The sequence below is a fragment of the Plodia interpunctella genome, chromosome 14, assembly GCF_027563975.2.
Source record: "Plodia interpunctella isolate USDA-ARS_2022_Savannah chromosome 14, ilPloInte3.2, whole genome shotgun sequence".
Lineage (NCBI taxonomy): Eukaryota > Metazoa > Arthropoda > Insecta > Lepidoptera > Pyralidae > Plodia > Plodia interpunctella.
The window spans coordinates 2,888,628-2,913,692 of record NC_071307.1 but is presented as its reverse complement, the minus strand read 5'-3'; the positions used below and the strand labels follow the sequence as shown (position 1 = coordinate 2,913,692).

The following is a 25,065-nucleotide window of genomic DNA, read 5'->3' as shown; positions in this document are numbered from 1 at the left end:
ATAGTATACGGAATTTCTCATAGATACTATTGGGAAACAATTAAGACATGATTAGTTATGCATTATTATTTACCCATACATATACATATAACCATTATAATACGAGTACAAATATATCTTAACAATATGTAAATATTTTATTTATACAGGCTTCATTTAAGATAAAATTTCGAAAAGAAATAAATTCAGAAGATATAAATAACTATTTTATTAACAAAAATTTGATTACAAAGCTTTGAGGAGTACTAGTCTATGACTATCCACTAATTTAAATGCATTCATACAAGTCGCAGACGAGGTAAATTATTCTATTTATGTATATTAATTGCGTGTAAAATAGTATAATTCACAACACATTATATTTACTTCAGTTACAGGTTATATAATTTTTCGAAATCAGTCAGTTTTCGTCTGCGACAAACATTGAAGGAACCGTACCATCTAACTACGTAATATAAAATTTATTAGTAAACAAAACAACACATTTGAGACATATTGGTGCATAGTACTAATTTTACGCTCACTTATATGGCAAAAGCGGACTATGGTTTTACAGCGTTTCTCTACTGGACATCCGGCTTTTTGGGTCCGTCATCTGAAGCTTTGACGGACGGCGTGGAACACTCATTAAATATATATCTATAATCTGGCGAAATCGATCTCATACACAGAGCCCTATGGATCCGATCTCAGATAGTCGTTACTGTTAGGGTTGTCCCAACATTAAAATCGAAAAAGTCAGTGCCATCATGAACTAAGTTACTATATATACTACACGATGCGTAGTTGATTAACAGTTGTACTGAGCGTGAGATAACCACTTCAACTGTTATAATAAGAATCAGACTATTAATGGCAGTTCATTATATATTTTACAACAAAAGGGGACGTTGATTGGAACGTATATAATTACGTTTATACAACACACTTTCCTAAAAACTTAAAAGCATTATTTATATTTGTTGATTCAAGACAAATAAATATTAGTTTTGACGTAATTCAAACAAAACAAAATGAACAGATACTGGAATTCATTATTATGTGAAAAATACAAAGAAATCATCTTTCCTTGTTTACAATCTTTCTTTGTATATATTTTTGATACATGTGATCCGCTACTTAATAATATAATTGATTATAAATTGTCAGACAGTGCAATGTGCATCAGTACCAGGTTTAACCTTATTTTATACAATATTCCTACCTTTGAAAGCAATTCCCAAAAAAAGCACAAATATAAGTAAAACCCATACTTAAAATTATACAATTTCCATATTTCTTACAACCAATCCATATTATTTGCAAATGTTATCCTAATGACTATGTTTCATTTAACGACTGAATATAAAAACCCATTTTATGTAATGATGTCCTCAATTCTAGTATCTAGACATCATATTTCTTTTCGAGTGTGTTATTACAACCACTGTCTGATTTAATTCAAGTCGCCTTTAAGGCATCAAGACATCACTTATTACGACTACTTACCGCCATCTAGTGGCAAATATTCGCGTACACACTTGTTGAACAGTTTTTAGATATGAGACAGCGCCAAAGACAAAGCCAAACTGTTCAACACTGATTTCAAATATTTCGAGATAAGCGTAACTGATGACAAATTTTTACCAAAACGGACACCAGCCCACATAGCACTGACACAGATTCTCATTACTCGTGGCTTGTTGGATCAACAGATCCACTTGCTTCTGCACCGTGACTAGCTCGTCTATATGCGGGAAGTCTCGTCCAGTCAGTTTGTCCCTCACTCTATTGACTATGGATAAGGCACGTTTGTTTAAGTTAGCTTCAGCTGGTTGGTCGAGGTCTGTAGCGGGGATTTTCCTTGTGGGTTGGGGGGAGGGGGGGTCGGCCGTTGTGTCGTCGTTGCGAGACCTTCGACTCGCGTCTATAAGTCGCCAGTTGAGTAGCGGGTCGTACACGAAAGCTTCTAGCACAGCCATCACGCTGTCTTTGTGTCGGTGGAGCACTTCCATGACGGATTCGCATGTCCGTCTGTACGTGCCTTCGATGCCTGTCACCTGACAATCAGATTTAGCTAGTTCAGTGCTTAAGTATACAAAAAAAGACAGGTATAGTATTTTCATATTATCCATCACAATAGTACGTTACCGTTGATGGCGCTAGTGTAGTTGAAGTCATACTAGCACTTACGTTATTTCATCCCATGTGACAAACTGTGCATTTTATTTTCAATACAAGCGGTCACACAGTCGTTGCGCAGTTATATACATAATACATTACACCAGCGCCTCCTAGCGGACATAGACTCCAATCAAACGTCAAAGACATAAAATTGTATTAAATCGTAGTAAGCTTACCTCCATGGCGTTGATCAGCATCCTCGTGAGCCTGAAGGGGATCTTCTCAGGGAACTTGTCCCTCGTCACGGCCACCTCGAAGCAGTCGCCGAAGTCGATGTGCAGGAACTTGCCGGTCACTCTGTCCAGCATTATGTTGGACGGGTGGCGGTCGCCGAGACCTGGGAACATTGATTTGTAAGAAAAAATATTTAATATTACTAGCGGCGCGTCCTAGCTTCTTTCGGGTGAAACCATAATGAATACACATAAACCTCCCTCATGAATCCCACAACTACGAATATTACATACAACAACTATAAAAACCCCGCATCGATCCGTTGCGTAGTTTTAAAGATCTAGGTAGGTATACATATGGACAGGTAGGGACAGACAGCGGGAAAAGACTGTTTTGTACTATGTAGTAATATTGATATGATATTGGAGAACAAATACTATTACTTCCACAAAACAATGACGAAATCAGGAAACCGTCACAATATTCATATGAGAATCAAAAAAGTTAGTTAATTCAATGCAAGCATGCATTGTTATGTTCCGTTTGAGTGAGAGAGGCAGACACCTTTGATGTTGCAGACGTCTGATGGCCACTTACCATGAGAATCACTTGGCTGTTTGCCTTTTAGCTTTATAAAAAAACGTTAAATAAATCGTGCTATATTGTTGTCACGTTGTCACCTGCGTGACCTGTATTTATCATTAACTAGCTGCGCCCTGGAGCTTCGCTCCCGTGGGAATTTCGGGAAGTGCCCTATGTGTTATTCCAGGTTATATTCTACCCGTGTACCAAATTTCACAACAATCGTTCCGGTAGATTTGGCGTGAAAGAATAACAAACATACACACATTCTCACAAACTTTCGCATTAGAATATTAGCAGAATAAATTGCATTTATTACGTACCCAGGATGTAGCCGACCATACTCATGACCGCCAGCGACCGGGTGTAGTTCGTGCGCCGCTCGAACCAGACCTCCGACGAGGGACTCTTCAGCCAGAGGAGTTTGGCCAGGTCGTCCCCTGCCGTGTGTTCCAGCGCATGCTCAAATACTTCCACCTAAACAATATTGATTTTATGTAAACCTTAAACACTATAGGTAATTCATTTTTTTATTTTTATGAAGAAGAACTAGAATGTGAGGATTTCGGGCGCACGATCAAGTTGTATGTAAAATTATGTGTCCGCCGCGGAAATAATAAAATGAGTTCGCCTACAACAAACCTTTTGCATCAGGGGCAGTTTCTCATGTTCCGGAGCCATCCATTGCATAATTAGGTGTTCAATATTATACAGAGTCTTCTTTTTACTTGACTACAAAAAGGAGGGTTATGCGTTAATTCTTTCCGTTCAACATGTGGTGACATGCTCCAAAAAATAGCGTGGACAAAATTTGTGTTTTAGTTGTGTGTTTTAAAAGCTGTTGCAATAATTTACTATGACAATATGGTTGTATGGGGAGAGGAAGACCTAAAAAGAGATGGTTGGATTGTGTAAGGGAAGATAGCAATTGGAGGTGGCAATTACAACTAGAAATAGGAAATTATGGAAAGAACAGACATTCCGTCGACCCCATATAATAGGATAAGGTAGGGCAGATGATGACGATATACTTGACGGCTAGATTTATTAGCAACCTTTCATAAAAAAAAACAAAATATTTATTTATTATATACCTAATATATTTTGTGTAAGTTCATCATGACTTTAAATTTATATAACAAGCTTAACATGCCGTTGAATTTTCTATGAATATAAGATTTCAACAAAAAAAAGGTCATAATAAACAGGCATATTGTACTTTACATAAACACATTTGGGTGATGACATGACAACGCCCCCAAATAAAGCATAAGTGTAGACAGAGAAAACGTTGTGTTATCTTTTTGTTTATACAAGCGAAACGCGTATTACTAGCATAATATCAAGCAAACTAAACAGGATATAGCAAATTGAAGTGTAACAGACAGGGGGAAGTGGAGGAGGCTGACATGCTGCACCGGCCCCACTTAAAGTGGGATAAGGGTAGGCGAATGCATATCAGGCAAACAAAATAACTAACCTTTTGCATTAGCATCAACTTTTCTAAATCCGAGGCCATTCGCTGCATGATTCTGTGCTCAATATTCAATAGACACTTCCTCTTCTCCCTGTAATCTCTTATTAGGGAATGCAGCGTGTCGCAATGTGGGACCCATCCGATCAATCCAGAATTAGTCGACAGAGGTATAACCGCATATCGTTGTATGGCTAGATCGCGTCGGAAAGTGTCCGGGTCTGCTTGGAGTAGTGTGTTGACGAGACCAAAGAGTTGCATGACCCGCTCGTCCTGTCGTAAATCTTCGTGGCCTTTGAGCAGGAACATGTAGTCTTTGCCGTTGGAGCCCCGGATGCACAGGCGTCGCGGTCGCTGTTTCGATGTTATCACCTGGTGGAGGATGTGAGGAAAGGTAAATAAGGGCAGAATCATTGATTTTTATATGAATATATATTCCCAAAAGAGAATGGTAGAGCTGAGATAGCAAGCGCCATCGCCATGTTATATATTTATTGATGTCATGTTGGCAGATTTGTACTGTGCAAGGGAGTTGAGGACCCCACATTGTCATGCAATTTAAAACATTACCATGAACTCCATATGCTCTAAGTACTAGATGTTTTACCACATTGGTAAACAAAATTGAAATTTGATTAAAACTTTAGGAAAATGTAGACAATTTTAGATAGAAACAACATCTGAGATCAGAGAATTTCTCGTCACGATATAGTGACCTGCAGACTGCTCTGTATGTGCGCGATCCGGATGAGGTCCAGGTCCGGCACGTAGGAGCCCGGCACGCACAGCTGCAGGTCGCGGCAGTTCAGCAGCCGCGGGCTCACGTACTGCAGCTCCAGCGACGTCAGCTGCGGCAGCTGGCGGCTGATGCGCCGGAACACGTGGTAGTATAGGTCCCACGCCTGGTTCAGGTCCCGGACCAGCCCTGACTCCTGGAACAAGCCGTATCTATAGTTGTGTCGTATGTCGACAAAATCGTGAACTCGTCACGGTCAATATGGTGATCGTGACGAGCTAGTTAGAAGTATTCTGTTAATTATTTAACTTTCAAAAATCTATCCACACTAATGTTATAAATATTCCTTCTTTCATGTCAAAACAGCATTGGATTGAGGTTATTTTTGGGTGTATAATTAGTTGAAGAGCTGGAGTGGAGAGTGACTGAATTAAGGATGATGCTATAGATAAATAAACTTACCTTAAACCGGTTGCACCATTCCAAGGCATCATTGAGGTCCCTCCCGTACTGGCTGCTGAAGGAAACTTCCTTCGTGGTCTGTGGCCCTTTCTCCAACATCGCATGCAATGGCTCCAACGTCTTAAACATCGCATTCACATCGTGTTCACTGAAATACAGTCTTGACGCTTCTTCCAACGCTTCGTGCCATTGCTCATGCCATAATATGGCTACTCTAATGAGCTCTTCAGAAATCATAGCTGCCTGGTTGACCAAATTACTTGAATGAGTACACATTGATTTCAATATCTGATTAGCTGCGTTCTTCCGTGCCACAAATGAAGATTTCGATGCCACGGTCAAAGGATATACCAACGCTTGCGGATGAGATTTGCCAATATCGATTAATAAAGAGTGAATTAGTTTCCCCACCAGTGCTCTAGGAGTGTCGATTCTAGCGATTAGTTGGGGGATAACTTGCAGCCACACGTTTATCTCAATAGTACGGATCCCTTCGACTAACGCTTCGTGAACAGCAGAATAGTGGCCGTAGTCGAACCACAAAGTCAGCAGACGCAGCGTATCCTGCAGGGAGCTTCCATGAGATAGATTTATAGACTTGAAAAATCCTTCAACAGCCGGCACAGTATGTTGTTGGATGCATTCCGGAGTCGGTTTCCTTTCAGCTGTAGCGGCGCCTTCGGAATTCTCCTGGTGTTTATAGAACAGTACCGTCTCGAAGTTCATATAAGCCCACGCGTGCCATGCTTTGTACCAATCGGGCGCCAGCATTGTGGCCTCAGCGTAATTGTTCAAGATCTCTGGAATCGACTGCTTATTTATACCAAGCAAGGATTCGCACCAAGATCCCAGTTTGAGATGGCATCGAGCGAGCAACCGGCTATGTTCCTGGTCTCCAGTGCCCGCTGAGTCGACGTAGCGCTGCAGCTGGTCATACGCTAGTTGCTTATCTCCGGCCACCCACAGGTGTTTAGCATAAGCCAGAGTTAGCCTTGGCTCGTGGGTCGGTAACGGCATGTCGCGGTTTTTACTAGGGTCGATACCCAGCAGCATGACTAGAGTTCTGTGCGCTTGACGAGGAGCACCGCTCTTTCTACATAAAGAGGCAAATTTCAACCATGTGGCCATGTCTTCCTGTGGCGTCAACACTAGACCACGGACTTGCAGGATTTTCCGCCAATCTTCCACAAGTCTTTGCCCCCCTTGAAGCCTGGTCCACCACGCCTGACGGATCGACTCCCGCCTCTCACTGACCTTCTTATATATGATCACTTCTTCCAACTCCGCGAGTAACTGTGCATTAACCAAAGCCCCGTAGGCTCTTTGATAACTCTCACCGGCCACAGCTGTCAATTCCGAATCCAACAACGTACGAGCTTGGTCAATGTAAATTTGTGACATGTTATATTCACCATTATGGATACTAAGAACAGCTCTATAGAACGCACCGTCCTGAGTATTATCTGGCAGGAAGTTGACATATTTGGCCATGGAATCCCATTCTTTAAGACCCCAGGCTGCGGCGGCGGCCAGTCTTGCGGCTTTGAACTTCTCATCGTTAGACATTTTGGGCCAGCGTTTTGAAACCGTATTGTACAATTTGACCCACTCTCCTAGAGCTTCGAAGCAGCGTAGTTCTCCGAGGTAAGCCTCCATGTTATCAGCGTCTAGGGATAGTTTTTCTCCGTAGAGGTTCAATGCTTTCTCCCAGTTGTGCAGTTTCTCGTACCAGCGGACCTGAACCTCGAGATGAGTGTCGCCGGCCGCGCGCTGCGCCATCACGCGCTCGAGCAAACCTTCGGCGGCCTCCTTCTGTTGCAGCTTGTTGTTGATGTGAATCAGCGCCTCCACGACCTGTGAGGTCGCTCCATTGCGGAACTCTTCTTCCTGCACGATTAAATCAATGTTTGTACAATAAGAACTTATATTTATATGTGATTTATTAATGTGAACGGTATGAGAAAGTATTTAAGATTTTATTTAAATATGGCAAAATGAAAATACTTATGAGCATACTGATACGAATAAAGATTTCCATAGAACTTTTAAAATATACATTTAAACTTATACATATTATTTGTTACAGTAATCTCTATAAAAATACCTTATAATGCAGTGCTTTAGCATATGCCCTGCAATGCATGGCTCTTTCTCCAAGCAGATGTGTAGAAATTGGCAGAGTCCCGCCTTCACAGTGCTCCATAAACTCTGCCAAATTTAGCACTGTGTGGGCCAATTCTGGGGCGTCAGGGGCAGTCAGTGCCTGCTCTAAAGCGTTGGATAGTTCTGTGCGAGAGGAGTTTTCAAGCTCAGTCCAACATGACACAAAAGCAGCATTGAACAAATCGCGTAGAAGTTGGGAGTAGTTGTGTGCCAGAGCTAGGCATGCCCTAAGAAAGAAAATACAATTAGGTTCTTTTAATATCACAATGCAGTAATAGTAGTAGTATATTATCCAGTAATCTTAATGACGTTTTACGATTTATTCGATCCTTTTATTATTAGATCACAATTTCTTTTGTGGGTTACTCAAGGCTCCATTTTGGGTTCATTTTAGTTCATATATGAAGAGAAATGATTGTTTTTAAAGGGTTTTCAAAAATGTATTAAAAGTAAATAAAAGATTAGCATAAGAGGGTAGGAAGTGCCGCGAAAAGAGGGAAGTTTATGCCAACAGTAGGTTGATGTAAGTTGACAAAGACGTTAATGATGAATATGATATTATACCTAAGCGCAGGGCTGTGAGACTCGGTGAGCAGTCCAATGCTGAAGCGCCGCAACCACTCGAGCCAGTCGTCTTTAGACACGCGGCTGCTAACCGTCCACGCCATCTTCAGATTGTGGGCGTTCACGTACAGCTTGCGGATAGACTGATTCGAATCTGACGCTATATAACGACCCTGAAAATTTTAATTTCAGTTTCATCATTCAGAATTCATCTCAGTTTTATGATAAACTTTGAATAATAAGAACTTATAGTTGGAACCATAGCATCGTACTTGTTTATTAAAATCAGATACTATTACAAAAAATATCTAACAATTTTAAATTTATTTTAAAATGCATACGATAAAATAATAATAATAATAAATAATAAATATATTGGGACAAATCACACAGATTGAGCTAGTCCCAAAGTAAGTTCGAGACTTGTGTTATGGGATACTAACTCAACGATACTATATTTTATAATAAATACATATATAAATAAACATCCAAGACCCGGGCCAATCAGAAAAAGATCATTTTCCATCATGACCCGACCGGGGATCGAACCCGGGACCTCTCGATTCAGTGGCAAGAAAATACAATGTAAAATGCAAGAAAATATGATGTAAAATGATAATCACCTCTTGGTTGTTATTTCTTGGTTTACGTCGACTATTTTGTAAAAATTCATCCAAAGCGAAGTTCTGATTCGACTGCAACTTGGCCAATATCTGTTCATAGTTCTGGTGCTGTATTTTATGCTTCACAATTATTTTCTGGACGAGCGGTATGAAGTCATTATATTTCCTTCCAAGTGGAACAATTAATGCACATAATGTGTCCATGGCTGTAGGTCTCAAAGCCGGACAACTATCTAAACTTCTGACTAGAGGATGAATTATCCTCGAAACTAACTCGTTATAGTTCAAAGAATCTGACAGATAGTCCACTGTCTCCATAGCAATTTTCGCGACATTTATTGGGCAATCAGTCGCGTCGAACAATTTTACAATGGATGGTATAACTAAATGTATGTAATCATCTAAATTATCTTCAAACTTCTGTAGTGCTATAAGCAGTCTTTCAGTCACAAATCTGTCTTTACTCGTGTCGTGGGCTAGAACGCGGAGGATTTGCGGCATCAACTGCGGCAAGTACACTTTGAATTCTGATCCAAGTGCCACGGCAATGTGTTCCACCAGCAAAATCAGTATATGTTGAAGAGGACTGCTTGGTGTCCAGAACTCTTTTATCAGATCGAATATTTTATCCAAATAGTTGCGAATGTGCTGTTTGACAATCGCAATTAGCTTCGCCAACTGTGTGAAGAGGAACTCGCGGAAACTATTGCTGTCTGACGCTCGAGCTACATATAAGAGACTCGGCGTTACTCTGGATATGTAAGGAACACATTTAATGCCTAAAGATTGGAATATAACGGTAACAGCCTGGACGACACTCGTGTGGTGTTGTTGTAATGTTGGATCCCGCAAGATCCTCATCAGAGTAGATATCACTATAGCAGGGTAGTATTCATCCAGGACAGGAGATGACATGTTGACCAGCATTTCACTTGTAGTCATATCGAAGTTGTTTTCCTCTGCCTTACTATCAGCCACAGGCACTAAGCTCGAGTCTGGCTGTCCATCAATCAAACCTCTTGTCATTTTATGCTTATAAGGATCGAGAGCTCCCAGCAAACCTAGTACCCGAATTGTTTCACGTCTATCTTTAGGTTGCTGTTCAGTTTTGAGGAAATTCAGCAGCACATCCATTAAATTAGGATATTCAGTGTAAGGTGTGACCACGTGACCTGTCGCGCTTATTAGTTGACCGAAGGCCCACAGCGCCACGCTGCGTTTGTCAGTCGCACTAGCGTCAGATAACAACTCTAATAGAATAGTGAGCAGTTCGGGTAAACACCTCTTTAGTCCACTATTGTCGCAGTGGACATCTGCCATGTCGCCTACAGCTTTCAAAACACTAATGACAACGCCGGGATTAGAATCAGATTCTTTCAATTTTGGTACTAGCACATTCAATATGGTTTCAATGTATGGTTTGACTAACTTTGGGGCATTTAAAATGAGGTTATCTAACATTCTAGCTGCCTGCTCTTTATTTCTGCTCATTCCAGAATGTTCCAACTCGGTTAGAAATTGTATCAATGTTTTCCTCAGTCCAGGCATCACATAAGCTGGATTTACAGTGCTCAATCGTCCTACAGTGCAAATAGCAAGTTCTCTTATTTCCAGATGTTCATCATTCATAGCAATAAAGAGGAAGCTGAGATTTTCGACTTGTGCCAAATGAGTGTCGAAAATATCGATAAGCGATTCCAGTACCCAGTAGCGCACTTCGTATTCTGGATCAGTCACTGAAACAATTAGTAGCTTCCCAATCACTTCTGCCGTCAGCATTGTGAGAGTTCGGGATGGCGTGTTTGCGTTCCTTACTTTAACTGCAGCATCGGCCAGGAGTTTTGCAGAGGTCTTGACTGCCTCCAGTCTTACTTCTTGGTGGTCACTTTGCAGAAAATGGTCGGCGCAACGTCTCACGAACGCGAGCAAACTGTGATCTCCTTCGAACTCAAAGGTACCAAGTGTTCTCAAAGCCAACACAATGCTGGCAGTGTCCTGAGGTTCGTTCACCAAGCTCATACTACTCATTTGCTGCTCAATGCTCCTTGGTATTCCAGGGTGTAGGAATGGCTTGTTCCTCAATACTAAAGAAAGCATGTTGAGCAAACCCTCTGATATCTCACCTTTAAGTGAAGGTAAATTATAGCTCAATTCCTTCAAGCATATAGTCAAATATGGACTGAGGCCTGTGGCGAACATCGCATCTAGTAATTCCTTAATATCAGAAATCACCAAATCTTTCACTGCACTCCCAAGCAAAGTAATACAAGCAAAAATGGAGGGGTCTACCCAAACTCTCTTCTTACTAATGGTGTCCCTAACTGGCAGCGCCTGTTTTACAACTTCCATAATTTTGGGAACATAGGTTTGAATATCATATTCTATGGCAGCCGCCATGAGTCCCATAGTTGTAAATGCCATGTTTTTGTCTTTTTCCCGAGAGCGCAGGGAAGAGAGCAAGTAATGCATTGTGGAGCTAAGGTACTTCCTGCAGAAGAATTCTCTGTTGAATGCAGCTAGTCTAGGAATCAGAATCAGAAGAACTTGTGGAACACCCTGAGTTTTGACACTGCGTTGGGCCATAACATCTGAAAAAGTCATAAAGCAATAAATTTTAATGTTACATATAAAAGGAACACTGATGTTAGATTGGTCATATAATTGGCTTAATAATAAGCAAGAGACTTTAATAGTGTAAAAAATTCTGGGTTTTAATTTACAGTAATAAATTTATAATATTCTGGAAAGATACTAAAAAATATGCAGTCTTTTGTGTGAGCCAGTCTAAGGCATATAATATTACTTGATATCCTCCAGTAAACAAGTGATATAAGGTGAGGAAGCTTTGACATCTGATCAGTAACTACATTAGTCCAAAGAGGGTTGACATAAGGGATGCCAGACAGTGGTGGTGGCTGGTAAAATTACAATTGAATAGGTATTCAAAGTTTCAAGTTTGTTTTATATGAACCTCTCAAAATGCAACTCAAATAATCCAAATAAACTTACTAAATTCAATTAAATATTCATGTAAGTGAAGTAAATGAAGATTCATCCTACCTTGACAAATTCTTTCAAACTTTTCCTTCAGCAACTTCTGACACACCTCTGACTCGTAAATAGGAACTGGGTATTGTACATTTTCAGTCTTGAAACCGTCACACAGGTAGCCTCTCTTCACTGACGGACTGTGAAGTTTACTACTAATGAATATAATATCATCAGTAACTGTTATATCTTTCTGTGTGTCCAAACTTTGCATCAGGTATGTGTATTTCTTCTCCCATTCAGCATTGGAGCATCTAAGAAGTTCATTTAAGATTAAAAGTCCTCCATGAACCCTATCTTCCTTGCTGGTGCCCTTTTCTTTTAAAGGAACTTCTTCAAAAGAAGCCATAGCATCTTCGTAGCATTGCATATACCACTGGGGCTTGGCAGTGGACTGCTTAGCAGTTTCTCTCTGAGCTGTCACAACAAGACCAGCGCGGAGGGCTTTTGCCGCAGCCTCCCTTATTTGAGGCTTTGGATCCTTTAAAGCAACAAGTATATGATCGAAAAATCCAGAAACTTGCTGGTAAAAGTAAGTGGGGACAGCTATGGCAAGTTCTTTCAGTAAGAGGACTGCAGAATGGCGTCGACCTTCATTTCTTTCCTCTGAGAGCCACTCAAAGGCTCTTTTCACTTCAAAATCAACATATTCTGCCCTCTTGACACCAGATACAATGGCTAGGCGGCCAACAGTTTTGGCTGCCAACTCCATGACACCCACATCAGAAGAAGGAAGCAGATTCCTCAAATAGTTGGCAAACCTGGTTATCCTGGTTTTGGTAGTGTCACAATCACCTCCAATCAAACATACTGAAATAAATGGATGTTAATGTACTTATGTATGAGCAAATTCATAAAAGTTCATTGTCAGCATAATGATTTATCATCAAAAATAAAAATAATTTGATTGCTATACTTGTTATAACATAGACAGCACAATTCCATACCCAAATTCATTGCAAATTTGCCCCTAATAAGGCTGCATAGAGAACCATGCAAGGTAATTTGATATGCAGTTTGTTGTATCACCAAAAATAAATAATTGGAGATACAATATTTGTAATAAAATTAAACAATAGAATATCAACAAATTAACATTGATTAAACTTAAAAACCAATGCAATATTGCTGAACCCTATTAATGTAGTGAAAGCCATATAAACATTCTTAAAATTAACAAGATTCTGGTGCTTTTAAATAATAGAATTTAAGTTTATTTAGTAATATAGTCTCTACATTATCAGCCACATTAATAACGCGATAAGAAGAATGATTATTAATATAAGTAAATACCTATGGCAAGCACGCCGCCTTTCTTTTCATGGACATCATTACTTGATACCATCTCAAAAATTTGGTGATTGAACTCATCGAGAAACTGAGTGAGCTCTTCTTGGGGGACTTCTCGAAGCTCAGTTTTAGCATAGTGATAGAGTTCACGAGCAGTTTTGATCTGAGTATCAACATTTCGGGATTTTAGACCCGCTACAAACAGAGCCACTTGATTCGACATTTTTGTTTAGATATAAGATATTACACTACCACAATCTTCATTTTACTTATTCAATATAACTTATTTCACTTATTCAATATAACAAAACGATGAAAAATTTTCCCAGCTGATTGTATTTCTTTAATTACGTACTATTTTGTAATTTCAACAAAAACAAACAGAAACTCAGAAACCCTCGCATCCATCTGTCGCATGTTGAGCATATTTTTTTTTTGTTTCATTCGTTATAACCATATGGAAAGGCAAAGGGATCTATCATACAGCCAGTGATCATTCAATGTGAACATAGACTATGATTTATTGTTTTATTTGAATGAAAGATAGTGATGTATCAAATCGGTAAGTACCGATTTACATATCTTGCACTTTTTTATGATTTTTGATACTTTGGAAATAACTTTTTATATGCATCCTTTATCATATAAAGAATGTATCGAAATATTTTGATAAATAATAAAATTAATAATTAATATCAAAATTAAAATATCTTGAAAATATCTTCCGCTGTCATCATATCTGTCAGCATCAAGTCATCATGTTGTCTATGCATGACATGGCCGATATTTCATTCGTTTGGAGTGGAGCTTCCTTTTCAAGTTTTCTCTATCGTTTATGGATATCTCAATACGGGCGGTCATCGTTAAAGATTTCCGATTAATTAATTAAATGAAGGTGCTATAAGCGTTGATTTTATGAAAAAACTGTAGGTTATAAATTATAGAATAATGATCTTACTCGAGATCAATAATAGAATTATAGAAGAAACTCTAACAGTTAAATATAAAAATGCATTGGCGAGGTGAGTATGTTACGCTTAGAAAGTTCTGTTTTTAGGAAGTGTTTATCAAGAATGACTAATTATTGTGATAATTGAGTGTAAAAGTGCTGTATGTGCAGATTTCCTGTGGGAGAGTCCCATGCTATAACCCCTATTATGGAGTCAAGTTGATAAGTGTCAAATACTTAGGGTGGGCCCACGTTGGCCGCCGCATTATCTAAATAATGACCTCATGAGGCATTTCATACCATCACGATATAGTATCCCATAAGTTTGGTTCACTATGACGCGGCGACGGTGCGCCCAACTCGACGTGGATGAGTCATGACTTGTTTATTGGCGGCGGCAATCGGCGAAAACGACCAATAAAATGTTTTTGGATTCCAACACCAATAAACATTGCAATGAATGCATAATAGTTACTTCCTTTTGGCTCCCTCTGCATTCTGTCTTTGTTATTTAAATTGGTGTCCTACATTTCATTACAGTTTAAAGCCTGAGTCCATAGATGTGACTGTAGCAGATTTTGATGGAGTTCTCTTTCATATATCAAATGTTAATGGAGATAAAACCAAAGTTAGGGTAAGTGAAAGTCACACGGCTTTGATAATTTTGGTAAAGTAATGCAAAAGAATGGATGTAACAACACAATTTGGAGTTTGGATTAAACTATCCATCACTGCTTTGTATTATTTATTTGTATTATGTATTTAATTTAAATTAATTCTATAGTAAATATACAGGGAATTTTTAATTAAATTAGCATTTAAAAAATATTAGGGAAAAATATTAGGCTCTTATCTGAGTTGCTTAATGTTATACTGTAGTTCGGTTTACTATTGTAAAACATATAATTTTTAATATTTTGCTTGTAGGTTAGTATATCACTAAAGTTCTACAAGCAGTTAGAAGAACATGGGGCTGATGAACTTCTCAAAAGGGTATATGGACCTTTACTTACGGAACCAGAGTCTGGTAAGATAATAAACAAATATTGGAAATACAAAACAGATTGCCATAACCATTTATTCAATAATGTGTAACTATAATTTAAAAATAGTATATGAATAAATAATGAAAGTCAAAAAGTATATAACATAATAACTAATCATAAATGGTTTTTTTTACCAATTCCTTCCTAAAAAATCTGGTTCACTGGTGCATTTTCCATTGACTTTGGGACGGAATTGTAAAAATGCTTGGTATAATCCCATCTTTGTTCTGGCATGATCAGCATCATCATTAACATCAGAGGTTGCCTTAACTAAACTATAAACTTGTTACTGGGACAATCATTGTGTGCTAATAATAGAATTATTGAAATTTCCTTGAATATGATACAAAAGTTAATGACTAAGAGCCACATATTTACAAAATGTTGAATTGTATTTTAGGTTTACTTTATCAATATATGACACAAATATTTTTATGTGTATCAGCATTGATATGCTGGAAAATGATTAGATAACAAATTTTGTTGCTATTATTACTGCTTTGTTCCTTCTTTGTGCATTGTTATAAAAATTGGTACTTGCAGAGAGATTTATCAAATACAAAAATACATACATGGTGGAGAATATGAAAAGATGTTTAAAACAGTTAAATTAATTTCGTGTTTTTCTTATGACTATAATAACAATAATAAAAATGAATCAGTCAAAAAGTTTTCTTTATAATATTATCTCATTAATTTTTTATATATGACACCTATATTATTTCAATTTAAATTATTATTAAATAAAGCAAGCCGAAGGTGTATTACATAAAACAGGATTATTTTCATTTTATTTATACTTTTGTTATTTCCTATATTTGAGTCATCTCTTAACCGATGAATCATAAAAAGTACATCCTTATGTTAGCTCTGTCAACTAACATAATTAATTCATATCTGAAATAGTTTACCATATAGTTGCTGCGCGCTGTTGCCATAAAAGTGCACACTTTGTTTCAGATATATTAAAACTAAGTAAAAAATATGTCATATTGTCTTTTTTTTGTTATATTTTAACAAGTTTCCTGGCCAATGTTCAAATAAAACCAGGATAAGATGAACTTCCTAAAATGGCCACTTCAAATATCCCTTAATGCCATTTTCAATGATGAATGCCCTTTCAAGCTATGTATAAGTAGTTTATATAAGAATTTCTCTTTTACTCTGGAATCCTCCCATGTTCTTTGTGGCATTATCACCTGTAGCTCGCGTCAAAAGTTGAACATTTGGTTCTGATTTTATGACTGACCTATTTTATGGTAGCCAAACAGCTATCATGGCTTTATGGGATAAAAACCATTCCATGTGTTTAGGTGTTTGTATCATCGCCTCTTACGACATCCACGGCAGGTAGTAAAGTGGTAAAATTCCGTGATGATGAACTGTATAGTGCATACTAATGTTTATACATAATTATTTTTAGGTTACAACGTATCCATACTCCTGGACCTGGATAATATTCCTGACGACTGGGAGGACGTGGTGAAGAAGGTGGGCCTGCTGAAGCGGAACTGCTTCGCGTCCGTGTTCGAGTGTTACTTTAGATTGCAGGAGGACGGCGACGTCAGCCGCAAACGGGCTGTCATCAACTACAGACAAGATGAAACTCTGTAAGTGGAAAATCACTTCTTTTGATGTCATTTTTAAGATCCGTACTGAATAGCGAAATATGGGACTTGTGGAACCTTAGTGTCAAATGGAGAAACATAGAATCTATTAAAAAACGCTTTTGTCTTGAGACAGTTTCAGGGTTTGACTGTGTACATTAAGTACTTTATTTACTATTAGAAGAAAAAAAATTGTAAGAAGCAATAATGTTAAGCCCTTCTGATATGATAGGGTTGGTCCCTATCACTGTTCAATGAGTTTCTTTCGAATGCCACTAGTTTGTAGCTTGTGAGAAATTACTATTTAATATTAAATTTGACCTTTGAAGGTCTAATTTCTGAATAAATGATTTGATTTTAATTTGGGTTCTGTAACCAACTGACGAAAAATAGACTGACCCGGTCTGTTCTTCCGTATGTCACAGCTACTTTATTTCTAAACTATTTGTTGTACACAGTTGAAATTGTGTAGCATTCTGTCATTATTGTATATTGATCCAAACTTTACTATTTGTTTACCCTTTCAATTCATTAGATCAGATACACAATCGACCAGCAGTTTATCTTTATCTAGTCTTTTGCGTATTGAATTTTACACCGGTAAATGGATTCGCATTACATACATTTGAAACTTGTAATTAATATTGTGAAGAATTTTAATCCAATTCCCAAAGTTATAAAGGCAATACATAGATCATGTTTCCTCATATTATGTCACTAGCATTATTACATCATCTTAGTACGTGGTACTCGTGTTACATGTCACTGGCTTTCTCGGCGTAATCTATAGATAATATTTCAATCCTCATTAGGTAGCTAAAGTCGTGATATTTGCATTCACCATGTTTGTCACTAAGTTGATTTTTGTTTCCTACTTCATATTATCTACTAATTTATAAGTTTGGATGTTTGTTTCTCAATCACGCAAATTGTATTGAACAGATTACGATAAAATTTAGTGCAAGGGAAACATGTAACTTTCCACTGGTACAAGTATCATTTTTCCGACATTTCTAAGGGAGCAAAGCCTGTAATAAAACGTTCACTGGCACTTTTTCGCGCCAATATTCGTAAATTTTAATTTAGGGTATCGTTCATAAAGCTGTAGACTACTAGCTATTGAAGCGAGCTGAGATGAAACGCTTTTATTCATTGTATTATTTTACACTATCAAACATTAAATACTGCATAGAATTAACTTTTATAGTTTTATCATGTTGAAAAATAAGGTCAGGCATGCGTGACTTCACTCGTATAGCGTTAATTCAATCATGATGTAATTAGAAAGTGTAGCAAGCCATGCATCAATTGTTGAGTATGCTACCGATTCTGATGTTTTTTTTTTACGAAATATTTTATTAAATTTATTGCGTTTTCATCCTACATGCAATGTTTGAATCAAGTACATTATTTTATAAGAAAATGATAATGATCTTTTGTTTGCATTAAAACCGGTATGCTACTTTTGTATCTAAGCCCTGATACAATAACAAAGATTCTTTGTACAATTTGTTTTATATGGTCAAAATGTCATAAGTCATAAATTAATTTATCATAAAATTATAAATTAATTTTGAAAAGCCTACTATTTAAATAATTGCAAATGGCAAAATAAATAGAATAACAATTCAAATCTCCATCATCGTTTCCAAAAAGTAGCTGCATGATTTCATTCAAGATGCAAGACCTCTGCTCTCGAAAGGTTAAAGTAAAGATTGTATGTCCGTGCAGATACGTAGAGGCGCAAGAGGACCGCGTGACGGTTGTGTTCTCGACTGTGTTCCGACATGAAGACGACGTGGTCATTGGCAAGGTGTTCATGCAGGAGCTGAAGGAGGGTCGGAGAGCCTCGCACACCGCACCACAGGTAACCTCTTGCCATTGAGCTTCCGAATTCAAATATTCTTGCCTTTCAGCGCTTACTTTAATTGTGTTTCACAAGTCTTGGATAGTGCTAACTGGCAAATAACTTCAGGCAGATTTATCTAGCAGTTAGTATCTGTTAGATTACAATATGGTATTTTATAAGTGGTGAAATATTCCTACTAATTGTATATAATTGTATAGCTGTTGCATGATGTATTTACGTCCGTTGCTTCGAATTAAACTCGAGTGTATTTTTCATGAAATGGCATTAAATTGGGACACCAATAGAAGTCCATATCGACCAAGATAGACTAGATCCAAGTAGACTAAAATTATGATTGGCTCAAAACTGTGTGACAAATTTAAATTTCTGTTCTATTTTCGATGGCTGTTTTATGCGCGAAATTTAGCTCTTTACACTATTAAACATTTCAAATGAGGCTTAACCAATTTTATTTTGTTTCAGGTTTTATTTTCGCACAGGGAACCGCCATTAGAACTCATGGACACCGATGCGAAAGTTGGGGAAAATATCAGTTATGTTACATTTGGTAAGTAGTTTATTTTTCAATCCAAATGTATAATCGACTTAGACAATGTCTGTTTTCCAAACTTCGATAAGGTTGACCTATTTGTATAAAGTCTTGACGATATGATAAATTAGTTTTTTTTATCGCTTTTATACACTGCAATCTGTCAAATGACATTTAACAATAATAGGTACATGCCTGTTTATAAAATGTATAAATGCATTCACATAATGAATGTCCATGTCAGTAGTCTAATGGTTATCATGCCGGACTGCTACACTGGAGGTCTCAGGTTTGATCCCAAACCAGGTTGGATCGGTGATTCAGGTCAAGATGCAAAATTATTTTTTTCATATCAAAATGAAATCATTTATTCAGAAATTAGGCCTTCACAGGCACTTTTTCACGTCATATTCTAAATTGATATTGACCTTGATATTGACCTGGGTTTCAGATGTTCATATCTCATAACACAAGTCTCGAACTTATTTTTTGCTTAATTTTATCTGTGTATATGTATACAGGTGATATAATACATTTCGTTTGAGAGCAACCCCGACATCGCGAATAAAAGCCAGCTGTTCCATACAAGTCAAACACCTGAGAAAAATGGATGGATCATATTCTCCGCGATTTCGGGGTTACTCCCGTAGGAAAAGTGGTTCAGTATCATGGACTGAGCATATAGACAAAAAGTCCCCAGTGATCAAAAAATCAACCTGTATTTATTTATTCTCTTAGTGTTGTTCCCGCGGCACACGTGCGAGGCGGCGCGCGCTAACACGATCGACCTGCTGCACATGTTCCGCGACTACCTGCACTACCACATCAAGTGCAGCAAGGTGTACGTGCACTCGCGCATGCGCGCCAAGGCCGGCGACCTGCTCAAGGTGCTCAACCGCGCGCGCCCGCAGCAGGCCGCCAGGCCCAACGAACGGAAGACTATCACGTGAGTGAAACACCGATGAGGTTACCCTTTGGTGCCATTATTTATGTGCGGGGGTACCCCAACAAATGTATGTGTCTTGTTCACATTGTAGCTTAGAATAGTAGACCAAAATCTTTACATAGAACTGCCACATCGAAAACATGTGGATAGTGAGGAGAATGTTAGGTTAATCTATCTATAAATTATTTATATCATATTAATAATATTTTTTTTTTCAGGGGAAGAACGTTTATAAGGCGAGATTGAGTGTTGCGAGGCGGCGGCTCATAGACCGCAACATGACGACGCCACTCCGGTAACATCGTCGGAAGCGCTAACTAAGTCATACCACCTATTTATTATTCGAACAACTACCATAGGCGAGCGAACTAAGATATTATTACAGTGGACTCGTACCAACGGGCACCCACAATGTGCGTATTTCATTTGTCGTAATTACCAAGTGCTATTTATTATTAATTAAACCTTTCAGTTTCACTGGACGTCACAAAGTACTTATCCATAGTGATCTCGCGCCATTCGACCCTGATTGCCAAATGTTTACGCTCAATCTACTGCCGATGATTTGTTTTGTGATTGTGATTGGATGGCGAAATGTGCACATTGTATTCATAATATTTATTGTAAACTCTTCAGCATAGTGTAAAGTCTAAATAATGTTGCCGTAGAATTTATTGGTTACAAAAAAATATGCTTTATTATAATGAGAGTTCTATTTATAGACACTGCGGCTCGGGTTCCTAACTAGTACACCTGAGTGCTTAATGCGAGTTTGGAATTCGACAGCGATAGATTAAACTTCTCAGTCAAACGCAGACAACTAGACACATTGTTACGTAAATACTGCATCCTAATTTGATGTAAAAAGAAAAATGAAAACTCGCACTACGCATACTGAAGTAGAACCATCGACAGCGGCGCGGTGTCCGCGAGCGCGAACTTTCCTCCTAGCTTACGTAATTTTGTTGAAGTAAGTAATTGCTATTACCAATCCTCACGTAGGGTAATGTATTATAAAATCTAGCCTATATACATATTGTTTCGGTTTACAAACTTGTAAAAATGTATATCTTGAAATACTTGTAACAGGTATCAAGCACAAACAATGTACGAATTATTCCTTACTAATATTTAAAACAGTTCTATTTAGTTTAAAATGTTATGCAATATATGAACAATAATTAATTTTAATAAAAGTTGCACTTTTCGTTTTAGGTAGGTCCGATTCATTTATAAAGTATAAGTGAAAATGTATAATATTTTTTAATAGATTCTTCCACAGTCAAGAGGGACTCGATAACATAGAATGGCCTTATTTACGATCGTCATTGAGTTCGCTCGGTTGATCGGAGCTCGGTTGATAGAGTCGCTAGTTTAGTCATTGATACTATTATGTATCTTGTTTTTGTGCAATTCGACTTCATTATTCGAATGCCAACTTGCATTTAATTTGATTGGAGAGAATAGGCTCTGTTTTTAGCAAAATATTTTTGTGGTTGTAATTTGTTTTTATAGTTAGTGTCGTCCTGCTGCAAACACAGACACAATCTTTTTTGTAAAAAACATTACAGCAAAATTAATTGCACAATGAGTTCGCAACACCAAGGAGCCGTCAGAATTGATATAGTATAATCATTTTAAAAAAATATACCAATAGACTTGGAACATTCAAGAAGCCAATTGCAAAGATATAGAAAATAAGTTGATTGTTTTGGGCGAACTTGAAAATGTAATTGAGTGGAATGGACTGAAATGTCGGCTGTCTAAACAATTTGTCTGGAATTCAGTGGGTATTCTAAAAAAAATAATATAATATGCTAAGTCATAATGTGTAACAGGACAGTTATTGACAGATCCATACGAATGTATGAGAATGGAGAGCATGTAGAAACAATTTAACAATTTAATAAAATTTTGTAGCTAACTTGAATCTTATGAAATTTTATTTGCAAGATGTATTATTTATGTATTATAAAATGTAAGTTAACGTTGCTTTAAGGTATTGCTTACAATTGGATCATTGTTTTTACTGTCAGTTTTAATTTTAACACAAAATTATGTAAACAGCAGCCAGACTACGATGGTTATTTGTGAATATGTAATTATTCTTATAATTTTTAAAATCCGTTTATACTGTATTTTTATTTTCTAGATTAAAGAAAACATCTTACTGCAATAATAGTTTTTATTTTCAGATATGTATCACAATTTTATCAGCTTTCTACGCATTTAGTAGTCTTCTTATCTAAGTACTGCACAGACTAAAATAATATACATTGGGATTCAAATCACATTTTTTTACCGTATTTGTATGTATGTCAAGACTAACTGGTTATGTTAATGTAGTAAACAGTACCATGATCTGCTGCAGTACTCAAGTTACCACATGTTTTAGTTGGGTTTATAGAGTTATGTTATCTATACTATTATTATAAAGAGGTATGCGTTTGTGAGTTTGTATGTTTGAGGCGGGCAATCTCCGAAACTACCGAACCTATTTCAAAAATCATTTTACCATTAGGTATACTATCCATGATTGCTATAGGCCATATTTTATCTCAAAATTTCCATGAGAGCGAAGCCCCGGGCAACGTCTAGTCATATCAACAAAGTTAAAACTCCTTATTGGACGGATTCGGAGAAGTAGGAGTCTTGGGCTGTCCCAGCTTGGTGATTGTGGCGACTCTGCCCGCGAACCGCGCGAACTGACGCGACACCTGCGGCTCGGGCTTCTGACCGCCCTCGGGCTGGAACGACGCGTCGAATGAACCTGTACATGTGAATAACTTTCATAAAGGACAATGTTCACTTAAGTATAAAAAAAAGCAAACAGAAAAAACAATTTTCAGAATCCTATATGAGTAATGTATTGTAAAAAATCTTTCGTTTTTTTTCTATTAGTTTTTGTTTTACTTTATTTTAATTTACTATAATGTGGGCACAGATACCTACAATACTTCTAGTAACTTAGCTGGGCATGGTCTGCGTTGGGCCATCCTAACTGATATAAGAAATGCGAAAGTTTGTTACCTCTTCGGGCATTATCTACTCCACCAATATTCTTGAAATTTTGCATACATGTAGTTTGAAGTATGGAAAAGGACATAGGGTGTAATTACAAACCTTTCATTCCAGAAAATTAACGCGGGCGAAGCCGCAGGTAAAAGCTAGTATAAAATAATTTGCTACGCGCGTATACCTACCTTAAGAGGCTCTTATTCCTAATGAATGAATATGGATCTGGGAAGCACTTACTTTGTTGCGGAGATGTGATGGAGCTTGGCTGCGAGCCCTGCTTCTCTGCGTCCATTTCTGCTTTGGTCTTCTCGTGGAGCAAGTCCAAGGCTTGCATGCACAAAGATCCTATCTCAAAATCGCAATGCGACCATAAACTGTATGAATACGCAACGCATTATCTTATCTAGTATCTAGCGCTGCAGATAGCAATTATTATAATCTAATTTTGTGTCATCTTATGATTATTTTATTGTCTACTAAGTCTTGTCTTTGTCAAACTGCATACAACTAACGTTTGTTCTTTGTTCCAGAAGAGAAAATAAGAAAATACAAATAACTTAAAATGTTGAGGTTCCATCTTCAAAAAAATCACTTTGACAAAGTTCCTCCTGCGACTTGTAAATCAATCAGTTATGTTTTATGCCAAGTATTTATAATTTCATGCATAGTACTGAAACTACCGTCTTTCAAGGACATGGCGTCCATCTTGGTGTCCTGTATGGTCTCCAGCTGCTGCCTAAACTTGGATGCGATCTGGCGCCGCTTGTAGTCCGCCTCTATCTGCTGCTTCGTGCGCGGGATGCGGAACCGGAAGCAGCAACACACCATCACAACTACAAGTGGCATCAAATATTAAATACTAGCTTTTGCCCGCGGCTTCGAACGCGTAATTTTCTCAAGGGAACAGTTATTTTTCCGGAATGAAAGTACCCTATGTCCTCCTCCATACTTCAAACATATGGAAAATTTCAAGACGATTGGTTGAGTAGGTAGAGCCTGAAGAGGTAAAAACAAACTTACTTTCGAATTTTTAATATTTTTTAGGATTAGCATTATCTGTTGCCCGTTGCCCCGCGCGCAGTAATCTATTTGATCTCGCAGGTTATTCACACTATAGAGTAAAAAATGTCATCGAAATCTTAATTCGTAACTCTTATACTATTCAAACTTTATTTTAGTTACAAAATTTACAACATTTCTCACTTATAATATTAGTACCTAAAATATACCTAATGTTGCGGCTAGGGATTTGTTGGTTCGTGGTTGGTTCAGTCACAGATTAGGTAATACATTCCAGTGCCTACTTAGTACAGTTAATAGTTGCGTCCCGTACCAAGTAGGTAATTTTTTTGGTACCTATAAGATAAAAGAATCTTCCAAGGTATAGTTTACATCAAATATCAACAACTGGGCAACTATTACTTTTTAGCATGATAATAATAAGACTACGAAATAGACAAAAATATGGTCGGTTGCAGCAGAGTAACTCGTATATGTAGGGCTTTAGGCATAACAAGCGCGACAGATAGCGGCTAAAGACCACATTCAAAGACTTATATAAACCAGATGTGTACTCACTCAAAGTCGCAGCGGCAGCCAAACAAAGAAATACAAGTTGCCAAAGACGCAATCCCCCTATAACTTGTTTTTCAAGCCATTCAGGCTCTTCTGAATTTTTTATAACATCCATTACAGAATCCATTTGTTGTGTAGTAAAACCAAAAGTTGTAACGTCTGCCGATATCGTGCAGTTATTGAAAGCTAATAAATCCAATTTGTTGGAGTGGCTGTTTGCCACACCTCAATATGCTATCATCCCTT

The 25,065-nt window shown here is 37.7% G+C and overlaps 3 protein-coding genes across 4 annotated transcripts; 1 reads left to right on the top strand and 2 right to left on the bottom strand.

Moving 5' to 3' along the window:
• Positions 1–188: 188 nt before the first annotated feature.
• Positions 189–13,707, bottom strand: mTor (mechanistic Target of rapamycin). Of its 2 annotated transcripts, none has more exons than XM_053755190.2 (11): positions 13,283–13,707; positions 12,002–12,799; positions 8,942–11,529; positions 8,319–8,491; positions 7,696–7,981; positions 5,592–7,478; positions 5,110–5,325; positions 4,400–4,765; positions 3,243–3,396; positions 2,340–2,500; positions 189–2,039 (listed from the first exon to the last, which is right to left on the bottom strand). In XM_053755190.2, the coding sequence occupies exons 1-11, from the start codon at positions 13,500–13,502 to the stop codon at positions 1,623–1,625; spliced, it is 7,266 nt and encodes a 2,421-aa protein (XP_053611165.1). In that variant the 5' UTR covers positions 13,503–13,707; the 3' UTR covers positions 189–1,622. The 2 variants fall into 2 exon arrangements, with proteins under 2 accessions (XP_053611165.1, XP_053611167.1); XM_053755192.2 differs by having other exon boundaries at positions 5,110–5,322.
• Positions 13,708–14,046: 339 nt separating this feature from the next.
• Positions 14,047–22,402, top strand: Arpc2 (Actin-related protein 2/3 complex, subunit 2). Its single transcript, XM_053755113.2, has 8 exons — positions 14,047–14,301; positions 14,769–14,862; positions 15,156–15,255; positions 16,698–16,884; positions 18,613–18,748; positions 19,214–19,298; positions 20,019–20,226; positions 20,445–22,402. Exons 1-8 carry the CDS (start codon positions 14,228–14,230, stop codon positions 20,470–20,472), a joined length of 912 nt encoding a protein of 303 aa, XP_053611088.1. The 5' UTR covers positions 14,047–14,227; the 3' UTR covers positions 20,473–22,402.
• A 299-nt stretch (positions 22,403–22,701) lies between these two features.
• On the bottom strand, positions 22,702–25,061 carry LOC128675604 (uncharacterized protein). The gene is made up of 4 exons (XM_053755116.2): positions 24,823–25,061; positions 23,925–24,077; positions 23,482–23,571; positions 22,702–22,996 (listed from the first exon to the last, which is right to left on the bottom strand). The coding sequence occupies exons 1-4, from the start codon at positions 24,944–24,946 to the stop codon at positions 22,839–22,841; spliced, it is 525 nt and encodes a 174-aa protein (XP_053611091.1). The 5' UTR covers positions 24,947–25,061; the 3' UTR covers positions 22,702–22,838.
• Between the last annotated feature and the right edge of the window lie 4 nt (positions 25,062–25,065).